The sequence below is a fragment of the Pongo abelii genome, chromosome 14 (genome assembly GCF_028885655.2).
Source record: "Pongo abelii isolate AG06213 chromosome 14, NHGRI_mPonAbe1-v2.0_pri, whole genome shotgun sequence".
Classification (NCBI taxonomy): domain Eukaryota; kingdom Metazoa; phylum Chordata; class Mammalia; order Primates; family Hominidae; genus Pongo; species Pongo abelii.
In genome coordinates, this window is record NC_071999.2 from 119,255,372 (window position 1) to 119,276,810 (window position 21,439).

General features: G+C 57.2%; 1 protein-coding gene across 15 annotated transcripts in view; it reads left to right on the plus strand.

Annotated features, from left to right (window-relative positions):
• Positions 1-21,439, plus strand: part of MCF2L (MCF.2 cell line derived transforming sequence like) — a 209,501-nt gene that overhangs the window by 100,942 nt on the left and 87,120 nt on the right. The window contains exon 1 of one of the 15 annotated variants that reach the window (XM_054529279.2): positions 12,409-12,842. The exons of 11 other annotated variants lie outside the window; for them this stretch is intronic. In XM_054529279.2, coding sequence (XP_054385254.2) covers positions 12,770-12,842 — 73 coding nt within the window. In that variant the 5' untranslated portion in view covers positions 12,409-12,769. Of the gene's footprint in view, positions 1-12,408; positions 12,843-21,439 lie in introns of those variants that run through there. 3 more of the 15 variants (XM_054529282.2, XM_054529284.2, XM_024230999.3) reach the window with 3 other exon arrangements.

Sequence of the window (21,439 nt, forward strand, 5' to 3'; positions counted from 1 at the left end):
TCCTCCCTGAGCAGGGGATGGAGCTACCACGCCCGAGTCCTCCCTGAGCAGGGGATGGAGCTACCACAGTGGAGTCCTCCCTGAGCAGGGGATGGAGCTACCACGCCCGAGTCCTCACTGAGCAGGAGATGGAGCTACCACACTGGAGTCCTCCCTGAGCAGGGGATGGAGCTACCAGACCCAAGTCCTTCCTGAGCTCTTAGACTCCATGTGAGTTCAGTGATGTTTTCTTTTCTAATTTGCCAATCTCTTAAACCAGCAGTCCCCAATCTTTCTGGCACCGGGGACCAGTTTCATGGAAGACAACTTTTCCACAGATCAGGGGTAGGGATGGTTTCAGGGTGAAACTGTTCTACCTCAGATCATCAGGCATTAGATTCTCATAAGGAGCTCACAGCCTAGATCCCTCACATGCACAGTTCACCGTAGGGTTCACTCCTAGGAGAATCAAACGCCACTGCTGATCTGACAGGAGGCGGAGCTCAGGCAGTCCTCACTCACCCGCCACTCACCTCCTGCTTACCCCGTTTACTCACCTGCCGCTCACCTCCTGCTTACCCCCTGTTTACTCACCTGCTGCTCACCTCCTGCTGTGCAGCCCGACCAGTACCGGTCTGTGGCTCGTGGCTTGGAGACCCCTGTGTTAAACCATTCAGATTTGTGGGAACCTTGTCTATCCTGAAAGTGCAGGAACTACCACACCCTTCATCACTTTCTTATGTTTAAAGACCCCTGGAACTTACAGAATGTGGTGGCTACACCAGGTCCAGCCCTGTCGTGGGATATTTGTTCCAAACCCTGCAGTGTCAGGTAAGTTCGGGGACAGGAGACCACTTTGTCTTCACCCCAGAGAAGTCTGTTTTTTCAAGGACAAAGTAAAGAGTGTGCTAAGCAAACCCAATGCAAGTGCTTATCCCAAATACGGTGCCTTGACAAGTATGACATAATAAACCACCCAGTGGCCAAGGCAGGGAGCAGTGGCTGGCAGAGACCCTCGCACAGTTTCCTTCAGAATCACATGGAGGGGTCTGCTCTTGCAAGGAGACCTTTGCTTTCCACGATTGCCAAGAGGAGTTCAGAGGACTTCCCACGACTTCTATGTACAGGCACGAATTTTCAGAAAACCAAACTGTTTTCTGTGTGGAGCTAAGAACAAATGAATTAGCAGAAGATGACAAAGGTCCCAGGGGTGCTTTTCTTCATCCCGTCCTTCTTCACTTACTTGGGAAGTGTGTGCCCAGCGTCTGCTCTGTGCCAGGCCAGGCCCAATGCTGCAAGGAAAGCAAAGAATCAGCCCCTGTTCCCTAAACAACGGGCAGGGATGACCTGGGGTAAGGAGAACTGGCGTGCTTATCAGCTTTGAGGAGAGCGCAGCTGGCTGAACGTGCTCCTGAAAACCCGCTGCCTCCTCCCCGAGCCACCACCCTGCAGCCATGTGACAGTAAACTAGGTGTTTGCTGGCACATGGTTGCCAAAGAGACAAAAACAAAGCAAGCCTGCTCGGCCTCCGCCACCTGGCTCTGCACCTGGGTCTCTGTACCTGGGTCCAGCTGCTCTGTGGGGCCTGCAGGAGGGGACAGGACAGGAGCTTTCCTTCCAGGAAGCAGAGTCTCAGCTGAACCTGAGCGTGGCCATGACACTGGCCTCACTGAGGCTTTCTGCGAAATCTGGCCGCCTGCTACCTGCTTCTGTTAACTTTGTACACGTTGTGTGGGACCTGATTTGCTGTTTTGGGGGGCGTCTCCCAGGACGTGATTTGCTGTGTTTTGGAGGGCATCTCCCAGGATCTGATTCACTGTGTTTTGGGGGGCATCTCCTAGGACCTGATTTGCTGTGTTTTGGGGGGCGTCTCCCAGGACCTGATTCGCTGTGTTTTGGGGAGTGTCTCTCAGGATACGAACACCTTTCAGACACATTATCCAGTTACAGTACTCATTCCACAAGGAAATAATAGCAGACTTTTATAGTGTGACTTCATTAGAACATTGGAAATTTTATTAGAAGTTGCTAAGTATTTCAAAAATCTATCAGAAGTTTGCAAATGATTCTATAAAGAAAGACCCTCAAGATGGCAGCTCAGGATGCTTTTTTGAGGGTATTTGGCGTTTGCTGTTTGTGACCCTGATTTTCATGCTCTGCAGCAGGCTGTGCTCCCTGGCCGGGAAAGGGGGTCATTTGCTCAGAGCCAGGAGCCCTTCCCTGTGGGCTAAGTTACCGGAAGTCATGTCTGGCAGGGCGGGATTTGGCTGGTTCTGGTCTCAACCACAGCTGACTCCACAGGGCTTGGCCTATGTGGGATTCGGCCCACGAAAACAATTTCTTGTTAAAAGCACCTGCTTACCCTCCCTAGTGATCTCACTGTATTTAAAATATTTATTTAAACAAGGCAAGTATTCCCTTTTTATTACAGGTTGAGTGCCCCAATTAGAAAATCCAAAATGCTCCAAAACCTGAAACTTTTGAGCTCTGACATGACATCACAGGTGGAAAATCCACACCTGACCCCACAATAGTCACAGTCAAAACTTATTCATGCACAAAATTAAAATAGTGTCTAAAATTACCTTCGAGCTACGTGTATGAGGTGTGTGTGAAACATAAATGAATTTTGTGTTTAGACTCGTGTCACGTCCCAAATGTCTCATTATGTATATGCAAATAGTCCAAACTCTGAAAAAAATAAAAAATCCAAAACATTTCTGGCCTTAAGCATTTTGGATATGGGATATCCAGCCTGTAGGAGATACTTGGCCATGTTTAGTGGGAGCCAATGGATGTGTATCTAAGAATCTGCCTAAACCTGGACCGTGCTTCCTGATGTCATGAGGCCCAGTAGGAATTTGCCCGACTTCCCCATCTCAGTGAGGGCGGTGGAAGGGGAAGCCGTGCTCCTGCGGGGAGAGCCACCACCTGCCCAGGGCGCTCCAGACGTTCCCGCCATGAGTCTACGGTAACCACTTCTCATCCTCAGTGGCTGTACGTCTGTTCCTTGGGAGTGGATTAGGGAAATAAGCGTGGCCTATAGGAAGCTGAGTTTGAAGCAGTGAGCTGGGCCCACTGAATAATGATGTGGAAGCTTCTCAGCCCGGTCTCGTTTTTGTGAAATGGACACCGAATATTCTAGTTGGGGAAAGGTGGAACTTGGCACTTAACGTAACTTACCCTTCTCCCCTTAGTGTTTCATGGCCAATCATTTTTATTGCATTAGGCCTCCTATACTGTAAATCTACAGAACATCGGGAACACTGAAAAGTTCACCTCAGTTCTGGCTTTAAAAGCACTGACTTTCACATTATATTTGAGCCGGGACAAAAAAAAACATTTCTCAGCGATGTATGTTCATCTCGTAAGGGTGTCTACACTGAGGTCAGACCCTGGTGCAAACCCCAAAATACTTCCAGTGGCAGCCCCGGCTCAGTCTCTGCCAAACGTGCGCAGGCATCAGGCGTGAGTCCACAGGCCACGGGGGTGAGGAGAGAGCGGCTCGCTGCCTTGAGAAGCTCCCGCCTCTGCAGTAAGGTGGCTTTTAAGCCAGAGGTTACCACGCGCTCTGCCGCAGAGGGAGAGGTGGCGCGGGGCGTGGGGAGGCACCGACAGAGGCTGGGGGAGAATCTGGTGATGGAGACACGGACGGCACAGCCCTGGTAAAGCCACGCGATGTCTTCGTGTGAACGTGGCGGCTGGGGAGCGCCGGGCACACAACATGGCGGGTGTTCCAGGATGCTCCAGGGCAGAGGCTTGGTGGGCAGTGGGGGCCGACCTGAGGGCTCTGGTGTCAACACTAGTCCAGGAATTTGGCTGTTAGCCGCAGAGACTGCCAGGAGGGCTTTAAGCAGAGATGTGAAATGAGACTCCGCTTTCAGCAAGGAAATCAGGGAGCAGGTGGCAGTCGGGAGGGACTGCATGGAAACAAGTGGCTTAGGCCCACCCTAGTCGTTCAGGCGTCAGATGAGGCTCCAGGATCGGAGCCACCGAAGTGGCAGTGGGAGGGGGGGAGGGTGCCTGGAGAGAGGTTTCAGGGCAGGAGGGAGAGGGCTTAGGGATGTTTCTTGGAGAGACGGAGCGAGAAGTCATCGTCAATGGCCCCACGATGTAGGGCTTGGAATTTGGGGTGGACGGTGGTGCCATCAGTCAAGACAGACTTCAGAGGAAGAGGTTAGGTGATCCGGTCCCATTTTAGCACCAGAAGTAGCTGTGTGAGCTGGGAATGGGGTGCTGGGTGAAGATGACACCACAGATACCTTGGAGATCTGCCTCCAGTTAAGAGATGTGTTTGCTTCCTGGGTGGGTAGGATTTTCCCCTCCCTTAGATCGGGAGGCGAAGAAAGACGGTGAGATCCACAGCTCGATTTCCCTTCAGATAAAAGGCACAATCACAACAGCAGCAAACACACCTTCATTTTAAAGAGAGCAGAGGAGCGGTGGGGTGGGAGGGCAGTACCCAGGACAGGGTCCTAGCCAACCCTCTGCCTTCGTCTTTTTCCTAATTAAAAAAAGCACCTTCATGCGGGGTGCGGCGCTTGGGACCCCAAGCTGACGTCACTGTCTATGCCGGTGTCTCGGGCAGGGGCGTGGCTGCCAACGGGGCGCGGCGCGTGGAACGTCAAGCTGACGTCACTGTCTATGCCGGTGTCTCGGGCAGGGGCGTGGCTGCCAACGGGGCGCAGCGCGTGGAACGTCAAGCTGACGTCACTGTCTGTGCCGGTGTCTCGGGCAGGGGCTGGCGTGGCTGCCAGCGGGGCGCGGCGCGTGGGACGTCAAGCTGACGTCACTGTGCCGGTGTCTCAGGCAGGGGCTGGCGTGGCTGCCAGCGGGGCGCGGCGCGTGGGACGTCAAGCTGACGTCACTGTCTGTGCCGGTGTCTCGGGCAGGGGCTGGCGTGGCTGCCAACGGGGCGCAGCGCGTGGAACGTCAAGCTGACGTCACTATCTGTGCCGGTGTCTCGGGCAGGGGCTGGCGTGGCTGCCAGCGGGGCGCGGCGCGTGGGACGTCAAGCTGACGTCACTGTCTGTGCCGGTGTCTCGGGCAGGGGCTGGCGTGGCTGCCAGCGGGGCGCGGCGCGTGGGACGTCAAGCTGACGTCACTGTCTGTGCCGGTGTCTCGGGCAGGGGCTGGCGTGGCTGCCAACGGGGCGCGGCGCGTGGGACGTCAAGCTGACGTCACTGTGCCGGTGTCTCGGGCAGGGGCTGGCAGGCCTGCTCAGGAGGCTGTCGGTGGGGGAGTTCCTCATGAATCTCTGAGTTGAGTTTGTCAGTGTGTGCGAGTAGGGAAAATAACGGTGAAAATATTTTCGGACATTTGGATTCCCCTTTGGTGAGCTGTCTCGTTTCTTCCCGCTGGTCAAGGATGTGGCTGCTTGAACAGCTGGGCTCGGTGACCAATGTGCGAAGAGCCGGGAAGCCTGAGGTGAGGCCGCGCGATGTCCTTCATCCCGGGGAGTAAATCCAGCCCCGAGGGTGGGGCATCCTCCCGGGCACACGCTCTCCTGCCTGGGGTCGCCGCTGCGGGCAGGACATCTGGGCCTCCCAAGCCGTCCCATCTGCACAGGTCGGGTGGAGTGAGTCGGAAAGGCCACCGAGGCTGGGGGCTGCGGAGCCAGCGGGCTGGGCTCAAACCCAGGCCTGCACTTCCCCTGTGAGCCCAGGCAGCCCTCGACCTGTGTGTGGCTCACTTTTATCGCCCAAAAGGGGGAACAACGGCAGCGGCCGTGTGCGCTGGGCTGCGGAGACTTCCCCAGGTTCGGCTCCAGGACGGGCCCCAGGGGCGCCTCCCTCCATTCCCTCCTGTCCTGTCACCTTTCTGCACATGGTGCCGCATCCTCTGACCTGCATGGCACTCACGTGTGTCTGCCCCTCCCGTGTTCCCCTCTCCAGGATGTGGCTGTTTGGTGGCACACCGCTGTGTCAAGGCACTGTGCCCGTGCCCTGGGCTCACCTCGTTTTACAGACTTGCTCACGGAGGCTCAGGGCGTCTCTGAGGGCACGAAGCTCGTGTCAGCCAGCAGAATGGGGATGTAGACCGGGGCTGGCTCTCGAGCTTGTCCGCCTCCTGAACATGCTGGTTTGCTGAGCATATGATTAAGAGAAAGAAGGAAAGAGGGTCCGTTTGAGAGCTTAGGGCAGCGCCCAGTATACCATCAGCACAAAGCTGTGTGAGAGCTTAGGGCAGCGCCCAGTATGCCATCAGCACTAAGCTGTGTGAGAGTTTAGGGCAGCATCCAGTATACAGTTGGTGCTCGGTACGTGTTGGCACTGCAACTGCTGTCCTTGCCGCTGTGTGAACTGCTGCTGGGTGGCAGTGTCTCGGGGCTGCCACTTCTGCCCCAGGAGAGCAGAGGGGAGCTGGCGGCCGAGGTGGGGTTGGTGGCGGGATGAGCCTGCGGCATTGTGGCTCCAAGGCCTGCTGGCCTAAAGTTACCCCTGGGATGTACCCTGTGTGGGACCGTGCGGGATGCAGGGAGGAGTGTGGCTCTGGGGGTGGAGGTGGTGGGCTGCTGGCATCCTGTCACCGAACACTCCTTCCACAGGAAGGGGAGGATGAATGGGAGAGCAGATGGGGCCTCAGCTGTTCCTGCCCTCTCCCCCAGACTCTTCTCTCCCTGTGGCATCAGAAGGGTGGGATCTGACTTAGCAGGTGAGTGGGCAGGCATGGCCTGGAAGTCCGTTCAGTACTGGGCACACCCACAGGAACAGACATCCCCATGCCAAGCAGCACCCAGGGGCCACCAGGAAGTGATGCTGGGTGCAGCCTTTACATTCAGCTGAAGCACAGTACGGCCCTGCCCTCACCCCACGCCAGGCTGACCTTCACCAGATCCGAGCCTGACGTCTTCTCCCCGAGTTCCCCTCCCAGGGCCCCATTTAGAGACCTCCCCTTTTCCCTAAGCCACCAGACTCATGCAGTCTCCAAGGCTGTGATGTCTCCTACATCACAAAGGTAAATGGCATTTAAAATAAAATGTAGGCCAGGCTTGGCGACGTGCACCTGTAATCCCAGGCGACTAAGGTGGGAGGACCGCTTGAGCTCCACAGATCAAGGCTGCAGTGAGCCGAGATCGCACTATTCCACTCCAGCCTGGGTGACAGAGCGAGGCCTTGCCTAGAAAAAACAAATAAAAGGCGTTGACTTTAGAGAGTTTTCGACAAAAGAATGGAAATGTTTCTGGTCCCTGCATCCAGCCAGCTGTAGTGACCCTGACACTCCAGAATGGGCCGTGCTGCCCTGGGCTATGTGTGCAGTGGGGCTGGGATGGGCCAGGCTCGACCTGTGCTGGGATTTTCCACCCAGAACATCGCAAATGTTTCCCACCACGTGAAACGTCTGTTGGGGAAATGGTGTTCCAGAGTGTACAGCGCCCTTCAGAGGCCCTGAGTCTCCATCTTTTCTCCACGGCAGCCTGCAACCATGCTCCTCGGGTGTGCCCCACGGGCCTGGGAATGCCCTTCTCGGATGTGCCCGATGGTCCCGAGACTGTCGTCCTCAGATGGGTTCATGGCCCAGCATGGCATCCAGGCTCCTGGTGAGCCCTGTGGGTGGAGACCTGGTGCCACCCCTCCTCTCTCCTGAGTCCTGATGGCTGGCAGTGCCACCCACGGCACCCTGACGGGGGCTGTGTTGTGTTGTCTGCATCTGTGCACAGCCAAACCCCTGCCTAGGATCCTCAGCTGCTTTCTCTGCCTTCGCCACCCCCGTGAAACTCCTGCACAGTTCTGGACGCGCCCTGGCAGCCGCTGGGCCAGTCCCGCCCTCGCTATCTCAGGTGTGGCCGGGCAGCTGCGGAAGCTGGGTCTGGGCGGGTGCTGCTGCCAGCCCCGGGCCGCCCTGGCCTGCACTGCTTTCCCAGCTGAGCGGCTGCTTCCCATGAACGGAGGGACTCTGAGATCATCTCGTCCTCACGTCTCCATCTGGGGAGAGCAACTTCCAAGCTCAGCGGCAGACCCAGAGCCCCAAATTCCCATCGAGAGCCTCAGGTGAGTCTTGAGACCAAGACCACTGTGGGTCTGGCCCAGGGAAACACACTGCTCTCTCTCTGCTGCACTGAACCCAGGCAGCAGATGCCGTCTGCGCTTCCAGGTTTGCGATGGGAATGCTGCTGATGCCCCTGCGCAGGGTGGGAGCTGAGGAGCTGGCAGACAGACTCTCGGAGCAGTGTTACACAGGCAGCTCCTACAGATGCCTGTGTAGATGTCCACATCACCCGTAGCCGGGACCCCAAGCATGGACAGCAGAGTGGGGGACATGGGTGTCACTGACCCTTGCCCCGCGTCCACTGTCCCTTCAGCCCCAGCCACCTGGTGGGCCGCGCCCTCTCATCTGCTGCTGTAGAGGTGTTTTCTTGACTTAAGGTTTAGCTGTTTGCTTTGTGCAGCAGGTCCCACCCCACAGCCTGATGGCTCCAGACAGGGCTGACCAGGTTTGTCAAATGAAATTGTCCATCCGGGAGGAGGAGAAAGCAACTCCCCGTCCAGGTCAGTCCCCCCACCCTCATCCGTCACACCTGGTGCCATCACTCACACAGCTTCTGGGGGTGGGAAGCGATGGGTCGAGTTCCTGCTGGACACGGGCCCCAGGCCCCCCAGGCGTCCCCAAGGTGCAGGGACCAGCATGGTGACGCTTATTGTTCAGAGCTGCTGATCTGGGGCTGGCGTGTCTGGTTTCCTCTCCAGGCAGGGAGCACCTTCCTGTTTAGCTGATCCGGGCAGGGCAGGAGTGGGCTCTTGGCCGAGGTGCTGGGCCTGCCCGCGGCAGCGGCTGTCTGAAGCCGGTGTGTCGGCCCTGTGCCCTGCATGAGCCCATGTGTGCGGGGCGTTTGTGTGCACTTCAGTGAGGGCCCTGGGGTCCACTGGGCGCCTGCTGGGCTCAAACTGCAGTGCCTGGGCCACTTTCCATCCTGTGTTCTGAACCCCCGTGCACAGCACAGCTCCTAGACATGGTCATTCATGTAATTTCTAGGCACATTTGTAAAGCACACACACAAATAAAAGGTAAGGGCCAAATAAAGCATGAAGTCTCCTCACTGCTGTTCTTGGGAAGGCAGAACTTAAATGTGTAAAAAAGCTGGAAAACAGCATACAAAATACAACAACTAGAAACCCAGGGCCCTGGCGTGTCAGAGAAGGGGGAGCTCAGAGCCAGGCCAAGCGTGAGGAGGCTGTGAGCCACAGGCCTGGCTGGGGCTGTTGGGGAAATGGGCTGGGGACATTTCTGGGGGGTTCTGGAGGGTCCTGGAGACCTCACCAAGGAGGCTGGAGTGATTGGTTACGTTATTCACGGAGCTGACTGGGCTCCCAGGATGGGTCTGAAATCACACCAAAGGGAAGCCTGCAAGAAATCACAAGAAATGTGCGTTCCTGGGGGACGGGATGGCCGTGTGTCCAAAATGTGCATCCCTGGGGAACGGCTGTGTGTCTGGCATCAACTTGGCCTGGACTTGGCTTCTCTACCGCGCTGCCGATCCCGGGTCTGGGGTCGATTCCATCTTGCGCCGACTGGAGGCCTCTGCTGTGGGTGTGGTTTCACGTGCACTGTCTCTGGCTGAAGATCCCGGTGCCTGGAACAGCTTTTATGCATCGGAAACTGGACAGAAACGAGCCTGAGGCCATGTGAGCTCCCACGGCCCTTGGAGGAAAGCTGTTTCCCATCTCCAGCCGGAGAAGCTGCAGGGAAGCCTTCAGCCTTGACTTGGTCAGCAGGGAGCTGGAAGGGTCAAGAGCTCTGGGTGGGGAGCCCTCAGTCTCCTGGACTGAGTGAGAAACGGTGGGTGAGCAGCCACGGCCACAGCGATGAGCCCGGGATGGTTTCCCGTGTGTGGTTCGGGCCACGTGTTCCGGCCTCTGATGGGCGTTACTGTGATCATCAGTGGCCCCCCACGGACACAGCAGGGCCAGCCCTCCCTGGATCAGGGCCATCATGAGCCAGTCCCTCCTGAAGATGGCCAGGTCCTCCCTGGCTTGGGGCCAGACCGCCTGGGTCTGCCCTGTGGTGACTGTCGCATACCCCCCTTGCGTGTTGAGCAAATCCATGAGACTCCACCGTGTACCCTGAAGGAGCACGGCCTTTGCCCACCATAAACTTCAGCATGACAAGACATCGGGGGCCAGGAGAGACGCACAGAAGAGGGGAGCAGCTGATTTCTCGGGGTCCTTGCATCTGTACCAGGGGCCCCTCCTTCCCCACACGACGCCCTCTCCTTAGAGGACGGCCTCTGGCACCGCTCACTGTCCCTCTGTTTAAAAACTGAGGCCCTTCTGTGAGAGCCTCCTGCTCAGAACACAGTCCTCTTTTTCGGCTGATCTTTGCTCACTCCATCTGCATCGGCCGCTGTGCGGCTGCCTGAGACATCCCAGCCCTCCGTGTCCTCCAGTGCTGGGAGCACCGAGGGAGGAGGTGGGCCTTGGGCCTTGGGGGTCTCTGCAGGCCTTGAGCACGTTGTGGGAGAGGGGGTGTTTGGTACGTGTGTCCCAAGCCTGACGCCTCTGGGCATGCTTTGCTGTTGGGGGTTGGAAGCTGGAGGTGAGGACGCGTTGGACTGTGCTCAGCTGTAAGGGGACCCACCGTATGGCACCGTGATCTGCTCCTGTGCCCTGCTGGCTGATAATGTAGGAGTTGTGCCTGCAAAACATGCTTCGGACATTAGAGTCAGCCAGGAATGAAGACACCGGCGGGCCCCAGAGCACAGGCAGGGCTGAGGTGCGGGCGGCGAGTGGGCTGGGAATGACACCGGAGGGCCCCAGATTGGCGGCAGGGATGAGGCACAGGTGGCGAGTGGGCCGGGAATGAAGACGCCGGCAGGCCCCAGAGCAGAGGCAGGGCTGAGGTGCAGGTGGCAGGTGCATCGGCTGGTGCCGTGGTGACGGCGTGAGGGGCCATGATGTGGTGGCCTGCCCCGGGGCTCGTGTTCCAGGGATAGCTCGTCTGGGATGCGTTCTGACGGCAGAAGGTAGGAACACAGAGATCCCAGACACAGGAGGTCTGGGTCAATGTGCAGAGCCGAAACCTGCTGTGGCTCAGGGGGCAGCTCACACCGTGGGCACCAGCCAGCCCTAGGTCCAAACTTATAGGGAAGGATGGCTGGGCTGGGGAAGACAAATAATTATGGATGGACATCACAGCCCCTCGGCGGTCGCAAGTGGGTGCAGAGGGGCTTACAGAAGCAACATTCCTGCCCCAGGGATGAGGCTGCCTCTCAGAGGACCCAGGTGTGGAGGAAGCAGTGGCCCCTCTTAGGCATCCCTCCCCTAAGTGTGCGCAGGGTGGAGATGAGAGTCTTGGCCCGGGAGGAAGAGTGAGGTTCCAGACTTAGCTTTGGTGCTTGTCAGCACAATCATGGCTGCAAGAATAGCCTGTGTGGCTGATGTTCCCAGAGGCAGGGCCTGGTGAGGCCACGCTTTCCTCTCCAGCAAGCGTTTGGACCTGAGGGAGCCGAGGTTTCCAGAGGCAGGAGCCAGGTATCTGGCGTTCGGGGTCAGCCACCCCCAGAAGCCGGTGTTCCCAGCAGGGGAAGCTGAAGCCTGGAGGGCCGGCTGTACTGTGCTGGGCACACGCAGGGCAAGAGTCAGTGCGTGTGTGAGGCTCTGCGGAGAGAAGCGCCGGAAGAGGCCGGGGCCAGCAGGGACATAGCAGGCCAGGGTCCCACCCAAACCCAGCACCCCTCCCAGGCCTTCTCGGCTCGGGCTGACTCCAGCAGTGGGTGTGATATTATCAGGAGATGTGCGTTGACTCCAGCAGTGGGTGTGATATTCTCAGGAGATGTGCGTTGACTCCAGCACTGGGTGTGATATTCTCAGGAGATGTGCGTTGACTCCAGCACTGGGCGTGATATTCTCAGGAGATGTGCATTGGTCCCCTTAGCTCCTTGGGATTTTTGGCTCAAACTCTGGGCCTGGACAAATGGTCTCAGGTAACTTGGGAGCTCGTCGGGGACAGAACCTGAGTTTGAACGAGCTCTCTGTGGGACTCCCACCCAGGGCAGTGGTTAGCAGCCCCCTCCTGGACTGCCAGTTTTCAAGTGACGTATTTAAGTATCCCTCTCCCGGCCCTGGAAAAGTAGAGAGGCAGCCGGGAGCCTGCCTTCTGTGTTCTGGGTGCAAGGGTATTCTGAGAACGGCCCCTGCTCACACAGGTTTAAAAGGAACTCAGTGACCACAGACAGATGAGAACAGCAGACGCAGCTGCCTCCCAGGCACTCGAAGGCTCAACTCCCCACGGGCGTGTGTTGCCAGGGGCAGAAGGCTCGGCCCCCTGGGTCAGCATACTCTCCAGACAGCTTATCCCTGCCAGCCCAGGTCCCTGCAGCCCTGGGGCTGGCACAGGGGATGTGGACCTCGGCCCAGGTCCCCACAGCTGTGGGGCTGGCTCAGGGGACGGATCTCTGCTAAGCACGGCCCCTGCCAGCTCAGGTCCCTGCCACTCAGTGGATGGGACTTTGGTGGAGCGTGGGGCCCCTGCAGGGAGGGTCTAGACAAGCAACACCAGGAACCTGAAGCCTCCCCAGCCAGGGCTCAGCTGTCGCCAGGATTGCAACAGTTAAGCTGCCTGCAGCAGGATAAGTGAGCCGATGCTGCTCCTTAATCAGGGACATTGAATCGGACGCCCTGGGAGGAGCAGCCGGCTGGCTGCCCTGCAGAGGCCAGGTCTGCGCAGCAAACCCAGGAAGGTGTGGCGTCCCCGCTCCGCAGCCAAGATGGTGCTGGTGCTGCGCCATCCTTTGTGTGCCCGGGAAGGGCGTTCCAGGAGCCGGGTCGGGGGCTCCTGACTCACACTGGGCAGCATGACGGTGAGCCGGCTGTCACTGCTGTGCCGGGACCTCTGGGCGCTGTGGCTGCTGCTGAAGGCCGGCGCAGGTGCGTGGGGCGCGGGTGGGTCCTTGCCTCCCCGGAAAGTGTTGTGGGGCAACCTTGCGGGGACGCAGGGCAGGGGTGGACGTTCTGGGCTCAGCCCTGTCCTCAGAGGCTGCTGGGGCAGGAGCCCGGAGCTGGGGGATGCCGGGGATGGATGTTGGGGTGGGTGCCTCCGAGACCAGAGGAGCCCTGTTCCTTGGCAGGGAAGGTGTGTGCAGGCCTTGCCCGATGGATGGTTTAGGGCCATGGCCCTGGGGTCCCTGGTAAGTAGTGGGGCCGCCTCTGCCCTTGGCCTGTGAGGGACCGTCTGTGCTGGTCCCAGAAGACTGGGATCACCTTTCCACTGGCTCCTTTGTTTGAGGTTTTTCATAGACAGGCTATGTGGACAAATGAGGGCAGCGCCCACGTCTGGCTGGTGGAGGGGCTGCAGCTCCTCCTTGGAGGGGACGCCGGGCCACTGCTGTCCCCACAGCGGGGCCGCTCGTGGTGCAAGGCGTGACAAGCTGCCCTCTCTAGGCAAGCAGGACTTGGGAGGCCCCTGGCCAAGCCTGTGGACCCGGCTGGGCAGCCTCTGTGGTCTTAGGTTTGGGTGTGTTTGGTCTGGTCAGGGCTCAGGCGCTGCTGGTCTACACTGACCCCATTCTGACAATTGGAGCTTTGGGGCAAGGTCCCTGGAGAAGGGGCCACGTGGGGAGGAAACAGCCTGGGTTTTGTTGATGCTTTTCTAAGAATGGAGTACTCGTTTTCAAGAGATTTGTCCTAATTATATTTTCCAGTGGGTACTTATGCCAAGTATTGATGAATAATTCATAAAATAAGTATCTTTGTGAATTTTATTGAATCAGACCTTAACTATCAATGGCAATGAATAAACATCTAAAGTTTCCAATTTTAAAGTAAAGAACTGGCTGGGTACAGCAGTTCACGCCTGTAATCCCAGCACTTTGGGAGGCCGAGGCTAGAGGATCCCTTGAGCCCAGGAGTTTGAGACCTGCCTGGGCAACATAGCAAGACCTCGTATGTAAAAAAAAAAAAAAAAAATTAATAGGCTGGGTGTGGTGGCGTGTGCCTGTAGTCCCAGCCACTTGGGGGGCTGAGAGGGGAGAATCATTTGAGCCCAGGAGGTCAAGGCTGCAATAAGATATGATTACACAACTGTACTCTAGCCTGGGTGAGTGCATGAGTGGGGGCAGGTGGCTGCCCCAGGTTATGGGGTTGGCTCTGGGGCACCGTGGAAGGCTCTGGGGTGAGCAGGGGCAGGTGGCCACCTGGGTTATGAGGTTGGCTGTGGAGCACCGTGGAAGGCTCCAGGGTGAGCAGGGGCAGGTGGCCCCCGTGGGTTATGGGGTTGGCTTTGGGGCACCGTGGAAGGCTCCAGTGTGAGCAGGGGCAGGTGGCCCCCCCGGGTTATGGGGTTGGCTGTGGAGCACCGTGGAAGGCTCCAGGGTGAGCAGGGGTAGGTGGCCCCCCTGGGTTATGGGGTTGGCTCTGGGGCACTGTGGAAGGCTCCGGTGTGAGCAGGGGCAGGTGGCTGCTTTAAGAGAGGTTGTGTCCCCTGGGTGCCCCCTGGTTTCGCACCCCTGATGCCCTGGCCACCCCATCCTGCAGTTCCCTCTTGAAAGACCAGGCAAAGCCAGGACCACCCTGGACAAGAGGAGGAATTGTCGTTTTGAGCCCTGACGGTTCCTTGATCAGACCCGGGACCTGCTCCAGGCTGTGTTTTAGTGTCTCACATCCTCTTAGGGTACATTGAAGAAGCATTGTCAGTGCCAGGGTCAGCCAGGGTCAGCCAGCGTGAGCCAGGCCTGTGTTCCTCACTGTGCCCCTCCTCACTGCTGCAGAGGCCTAGGGACCTGGAAGGAACTTGCCATCTGTGGGTGACCTTTCTCAGAAGGTAAAATGCAGGGTGGGGAGAGCCCCACTGGCCTCGGAGAGTCTGTCCTCGGGCCCAGAGGGGGCCAGTTGGGGGAGGCACAGAAGGACTGAGACGCTCGGATTCCACAGAGAGGTCACCGTGGTACAGTCCAGACTGTTGTTTTTAATTTTAAAGGAAAGAATTTGTTATGACGACTGTTCTCGTTCTCCTTTAGGCATTTTTAACATGTGTTCCAGGCAGACCAGGCCGTGGCCCCTCCCTTGTGGCTGGTGCAGGTCACACCTCCCCCCGGCCCAGCGAGTAGGGAGGTTTGGCTCTGGCATGACCCTCTGGGGCATAAGTGTCCTCGGGGAGCCGGTCCCTACTGCATACAGGCCACCTGGCATCCCTTGGCAGAGGAGGACGGGGCACCACCCTGCAGAGAAGCGTCCATCTGCCCGTCAGCGTGTGGCCACACTTGGTGGTCCTCTTTGCCTTGGCCTCTTGTTGAGCCCACCTCCCACCTGCACAGCAGCCTGCGTCGTAGCCAGCACCACCTCCTCCATGGACCTCAGTCTGCAGCCGCCGCTCCATGTCTGCAGCTGGGGCCCTGGCCAGCCCCCATGGCGCAGTGCTAGGGGGTTCCTCTGGGTCCCTGTAGCCTCCCTAACATAACCTGGGGGCAGGAAGATCCCCCTGGGTCTGCTCACCTGGTGGGGGCAACCATCACCAAAGCTGTCTGCCTGCATCACCGGCTGAATTGCAGCCATGGTCCCACAAGGAAGCCCTGTCTCAGCTTTACAGAGGAGGAGGAGGCCCAGAGAGAGAAAGCAACTGCCCAGAGTCACACAGCTCAGAGAGGTTGTGTTCAGGGTGAGGTCTGTGCTCCCGCAGGGCCAGTGAGTGTCTTTCCTGTGGCAGCTGCTGGCCCATGTGTGTGGTGATGACACCAAGCACATGGACCACGTGTGTGTTCAGATGCTGCATGGGCTTCACGTTGGTGCCCATTTCTCTCTGGACCTTACGAAGACGAGGTTGTGGAGGCACGGCAGCCCGTGCATACTGTTGGTGAGCATGTAAATTGGTGCAGGTATCACGGAAAACAGTGTGGGGTATGGAGGTTCCTCAAGAAATTGAAAAGAGCACTGTCGTTGGAGCCAGGAGTCCCCACTGTGGGTGGGTATCAGGGGAAAGGAGTGAGCATGTTAAAGAGCTGCCCGCCTTCCGGAGCGCACCAGCCCAGATGTGGAATCGACTCCAGTGCCCGTTAGTGGATAGGCGCGTAAAAATGATGTGGTGCACACACAATGGAGTGCTGTTGGGTCTTTGTTAAAAAGGAAATCCTGTCATTCGAGACAACACGGATGAGCCTGGAGGACAGTGCTGAGCAAAATCAGCCACAGGCAAAGCCACGGCCTGCTGAGTAAAATCAGCTGCAAGCACAGAAAGGCAAAGCCACGGCCCCACTCGTGTGGGGTGTCAGAGACACCGACAAGCACAGTGGCTACTGGGGGGTGGGGTGGGGAAACCTGGGGAGATGCTGGCCAGAGAACACAGAGTTCCCGTTGTGCCAAATGAATGAAGTCTGGGGGTCTGTTCATGGTGGGCCATGGGCTGTTCATGGTGACTGACTATGGTCTGTTTATGGTGGCTGTGGTCTGTTTATGGTGGCCATGGTCTGTGTCACGGTGGCTGTGGTTGGTTCGTGGTGGCCGTGGGCTGTTTGTGGTGGCCGTGGTTGGTTTATGATGGCTGTGATCTGTTCGTGGTGGCCATGGTGGTCTGTTTGTGGTGGCCGTGGGCTGTTCATGGTGGCCGTGGTTGTTCGTGGTGGCCATGGTCAGTTTGTGGTGGCCGTGGCGTGTTTGTTGTGGCCATGGTTGGTTCGTGGTGGCCGTGGTCTGTTTGTGGTGACCATGGTTGGTTCGTGGTGGCTGTGGTTAGTCTGTGGTGGCTATGGGCGGTTCATGGTGGCTGTGGTTGGTTTGTGGTGGCCATGGTCAGTTCACGGTGGCTGTGATCTGCTCAAGGTGGCCGTGGCCTGTTTGTGGTGACTGTGGTTAACGCTGTATTTGTACCTGAGGTTTGCTGGGAGTAGATGTTGGGTATTCTAACTGTAAAAGGAAATGGCAGCTGTGGGAGGTGACAGTCAGTCACCAGTGAGTTTGGTGGTGGCTATGGTTTCACAACGTGAACTATATCAAAACAGCACGTGTGCACCTTAAATATATACAATTATTTTTCTCAATATAGCTGGAAAAAATAGCCAGAAGCTGTAAGCTCAGGAAGTGATGAGCCAGCCAAAGGCTCCGTTCACAACACCCTGCACAGTGAACAGAGCTGAGTAAACGGGGCTGCTTAGCGAAAATCATCGGACTCGAAGCTCCCTGAGGGCTCCAACATCTTCCGTGACTCTGGGCAGCTCCTGTGCCATGGGAGGCCGTGCCCTGCCGTGTCCCCGCGTTCCTGCCCACAAGCCTGCCCTGTCCCAGCCACTGGGGTCTCACTCACCCATTAGCCTGGAAACAGACGCATGTCGGCACCCTCCCAGCCCCTCTGCAAGAGCCTCTCCATAGCCTCGCTGTTGAGCCCGTGGCAGTGAAAGTCCCAGGCGCTGGAGCAGACGGCGTGGGCTCCATCCTGGCACTGCCCGCCCTGCAGTCCTGGGCTGCTTACAGCTGAGCCTGACCTTGAATTCTCCGTCTGTAAAACAAGGATGATGAGGCTTCATGCTCCCTAGGTCCTTGCGAGGACTCGCTCAATGCACTGGAGCCAGGTGTGAGTCGGAAATCTGTCTTTCTGGCCTGATCCTCCCCCAGGGAGCACAGGGTGGTCCTCATCTGAACCCTGAGGGGGTCTCCCTGGCATGTCCTTTCTCCCTGGACCCCCAGCCATTCCAGGTGCAGCTGCCAGTGTGACCCCTCCTGTGGACAGGGGGTCTGTGTGAGGGCTCAGCTGCCTCCGAACAGGAAAGACGCTAGAAGGCAGTGGCTGGGAGAGCAGGCGCACCCTGGGTGGCCTCCAGGAGAGAAAGGGAGAGATGTGTGCATCTCAGTGGGGGCTGGCGGGAGACCCTAAGGTGTTCAAGACCCTCGGGTCTGGGCCGTGTGGAAATGCTCCCTGCAGGTGCCACCAGCCCTGCCCACTCAGCAGTCACTTGAGAACGCCCTGAGCATCTGGCCCAGGAGGCTCGGCCCGGAGCCTCACATGTGCCGAGGTTTGGCTCAGCCCCCAAGGGCAGGCCCAGGTCTGTGGTGGGATGTGGGGAGGCAGTGGAGCCGTGGGTACTGTGCAGCAGGTAGGGCTGTGACCGGAGGTGGCAGAGCCGGCAGCCAGCCCGGCCCTTGGGGGAGAGGGTGGCAGGGCCAGGGTCTCTGAACTCTGGAAGGACCTGTGTCCCTCGTCCTGAAACCCAGCCTCCTGTGTCACTCAGACAGTGGCTCCCAGTCACTTTGGTCTCTGGTCCCTCTGCCCCATGATTTTTTAAGTTGTTCTAGCTCAGAAGCCATTGCGTGTATGGTATGACTATCCCCCAGCCAGGGCATGAGTGCACACAGATCCAGGCCCCGTGCAGAGCCCGCCAGGTGTGGGGTGGATGCTGAGGCCACCTGGCTGAAACTGCACTCAGCCCATTTTTCTGATATCAGGAAACGTTCATAAAAATGCAAGCTGGTGAGCAGGCAAGTGCCCCCCTTCATGACAGACCCTCCTGGTGCCCCTGGCTCAGACAGTGTGAACTTGAGAACAGCGTCCGCGTCATCTGGGAGCCTAACCTTGAGACCCCTGCATCGTGGTTCTGAAATCGCTTGAGTGGGCCATGGCCACCGTGAGGCAGAGAGGTAGGAAATACCTGCCAGAAGATCAAATTGCAATCCGCGTAATTTAAAGATCTCACTGGGCTGTGCTGGCGATTCTAGAGTGGGGCAGCACTTCATTCCATGAACTAGAATAAGAGCTCCAGTGAAACACGCAGTGCGGGGCCGGCTGTACGGACAGGGCTGAAGAAAGCAGAAACTGAGCAAACACGGTTCGGTGGCCTCAGTCACTGTCCTTTGTAAGCTTGGGGAGTCGGCGGGAGAAACGTGACCGACTGGCCACTTCAGGTGGCTCTGTGTCATAAGGATCAGTTTCACATTAGGTGATTGCCAGACTTACATCAAGCTTGAAGAAGCAGAAGATCCCTGCACACGCGTGTGGCCCAGACCAAGAGCTGTCACGTGACAAACTTTGTGCTTAAGTGGGTTTTTAGTGTGTGTATCTTTTCTTTTCTTTTCTTTTCTTTTTGAGATGGAGTCTCGCTCAGTCACCCAGCCTGGAGTGCAGTGGCACAATCTCAGCTCACAGCAACATCCACCTCCCAGGTTCAAGAGATTCTCCAGCCTCAGCCCCCTGAGTACCTGGGACTACAGGCACCTGCCACCATGCCCAGATAATTTTTGTATCTTTAGTAGGGAGGGGGTTTTGCCATGTTGACCAGGCTGGTCTCGAACTCCTGACCTCAAATGATTTGCCCACCTTGGCCTCCCAAAGTGTTGGTATTTATAGGCATGAGCCACTGTGCCCGGCCAAGTACGTGTATCTTTTTGACAGTGTGAAGAATTTATTTAAGCTTGACTGTTTTAAAGCACCATAATGAATGTATAATTAAGTTATGGTAAAGTCTTAACCCTTTGTTACAGGGGAACGGTAATGTTGTGAGTGGCTGTGTCTCAGCCCCTGGACTCCAGCAGTCACCCTCTTAGGAGTCCCACCTCTGCAGGCAGCTCAGAGCCTCCACGTTTTTATATTTAATTCTCATGATTAAATTCACTGCCGTAACTCATGGAATTAAGTCTTTTTAAAATCTAAGCAAACTGTCTTCGAGACAGAAAAAGTTGAGTAATTCTTCATCTATTTGAAGTGATACTTTCTGCATGGGCTGTATCCTAAGAATGTATCAAAAGTGGAAATTCTGACCACTGTTTTGATTGTCCTTTTACATATTAAACAAGTTGAGAACAAGAACAACAAAAAGAGAGACCTCCGTGACCACACGGAGGAAGACAGAGCCTGGCCTGGTTGGAAGATTGGCCTCTCCTCTGTCTCCTGTTTTCTCCAAGGTCCAATAACAACTCAGTTTCCCTTGGAGCGTGGGGACTTCGTTTTGATTTTCAGTCTGATCTGTTGGGGTCTAGGCAGGAGCTTGGTCGCAAACAACACACCCACGTGTGCTGAGGACACGCTCCAGGGGATTCTTATGCCCGCCTGCATCAGAGAACCCAGGGCTTGCGGGCGAGGCAGCGTGGAGAGCGCAGCTCTGGAGACCCCCAGGGCTTGCGGGCCGGCGGGTGAGGCAGTGTGGAGAGTGGAGAGCGAAGCGGGTGAGGCAGTGTGGAGAGTAGAGAGCGAAGCTCTGGAGACGGCCCCCAGAGGAGATTGGCCAAGTGCAGGTGTGCATGTCCTCCCTGCCCGAGGCGCAAACCGTCTCACTCCAAAGGGCGTCCAGAGGGTTCTGCGGGGCGGCTGTGCACTGACACCTGCCCCCCACGTGGGAGTCCACCGGCTCCTGGCCCTTGCCAGTTGGTTTTGTGGGTCTGAGATGACACCCCGAGGTTGGAGCGGGGTTTCCCTGATCACCACTTCTGTTGACCATCTTTTCTGGCAGGGCCTTTTATTTTAAAATGTGTAAAGGTTAAGCTTTCTGAGATCAGAAAAAGAATAGTTAGTGAACCATGTGATTTAAGTCACTGTGTATGTGGCATGAAATATTTATACCTAACCCATTAGCGAATGGCTCGTTAAAAATATTTGAGATTTAATGTAAGTGAGAATTCTGCCAACGAAGTCAGGATAAACCTTAAACATCGAGAATGCAAAATCAAACGGATCCTTTAACACACATCACAAACAGAGGTGTGGACGCCCCTTTTGTCCCAATGGCAGGGATGGAGCGCTGGCCCCCAGGGCATCCTGGTTCTCCTCCCTGACCCACACGGTGTCAGGAGCTTGTCTGGAGGGGACAGGGGCGCTGGCCTCCTGGGGTGTCTTTATCTGAAGGCTGTGGTTTCAAGCATCCTCCTTACTGAATTTAGATTTTGTTCTGATTTTGTGGCCTGCGTTTCTTCTTACTGCCCTGCTCTGCGGCCCTGCTCTTCCTGGGTTTGGGGATCCTCATGGATGGGCTTGGGGAAGGCCTCCGGCCGGACGATCTGGTGACGTAATCCCATCTGACGCTCAGCCTTGGATTTTGAAAAGGCACGACTGTCCTGTCTGATGGACAGGATGCAGAAGTCTTTGGGAATGGGCTTTTTGCCAGAATAAATAAAAGAAGACAATTGGCAAAAGATGGACTGTACCCCACGACCCCAGGCTGCTGTGTGGAGAGCCTTGTCCTCTCCTCTGCCCACGGTCACCAGTGAGCACCAGGGACGGGGTTTCCTGCTGCACCTGGGCCTCTTCCTGCTGCCAGGAGCTGCCTTGCTGCCTCCACTTGTGACAGTCCACCCCCCACACCTCACCGAGACAGGGTTTCCAGGGCCCCACCCAGCTCCACCTGTGACAGTTCACCCCCCCACACACACACCTCACCGTGAGAGGGTTTCTGGGGCTCTATCCACCTCCACCTGTGACAGCGCACCCCCTCCACACCTCACCGAGACAGGGTTTCCAGGGCCCCACCCAACTCCACCTGTGACGGTGCACCCCCCACCCCCGCCACCCCCACAGTGAGAGGATTTCCAGGGCCCACCCAGCTCCCATCCCTGTT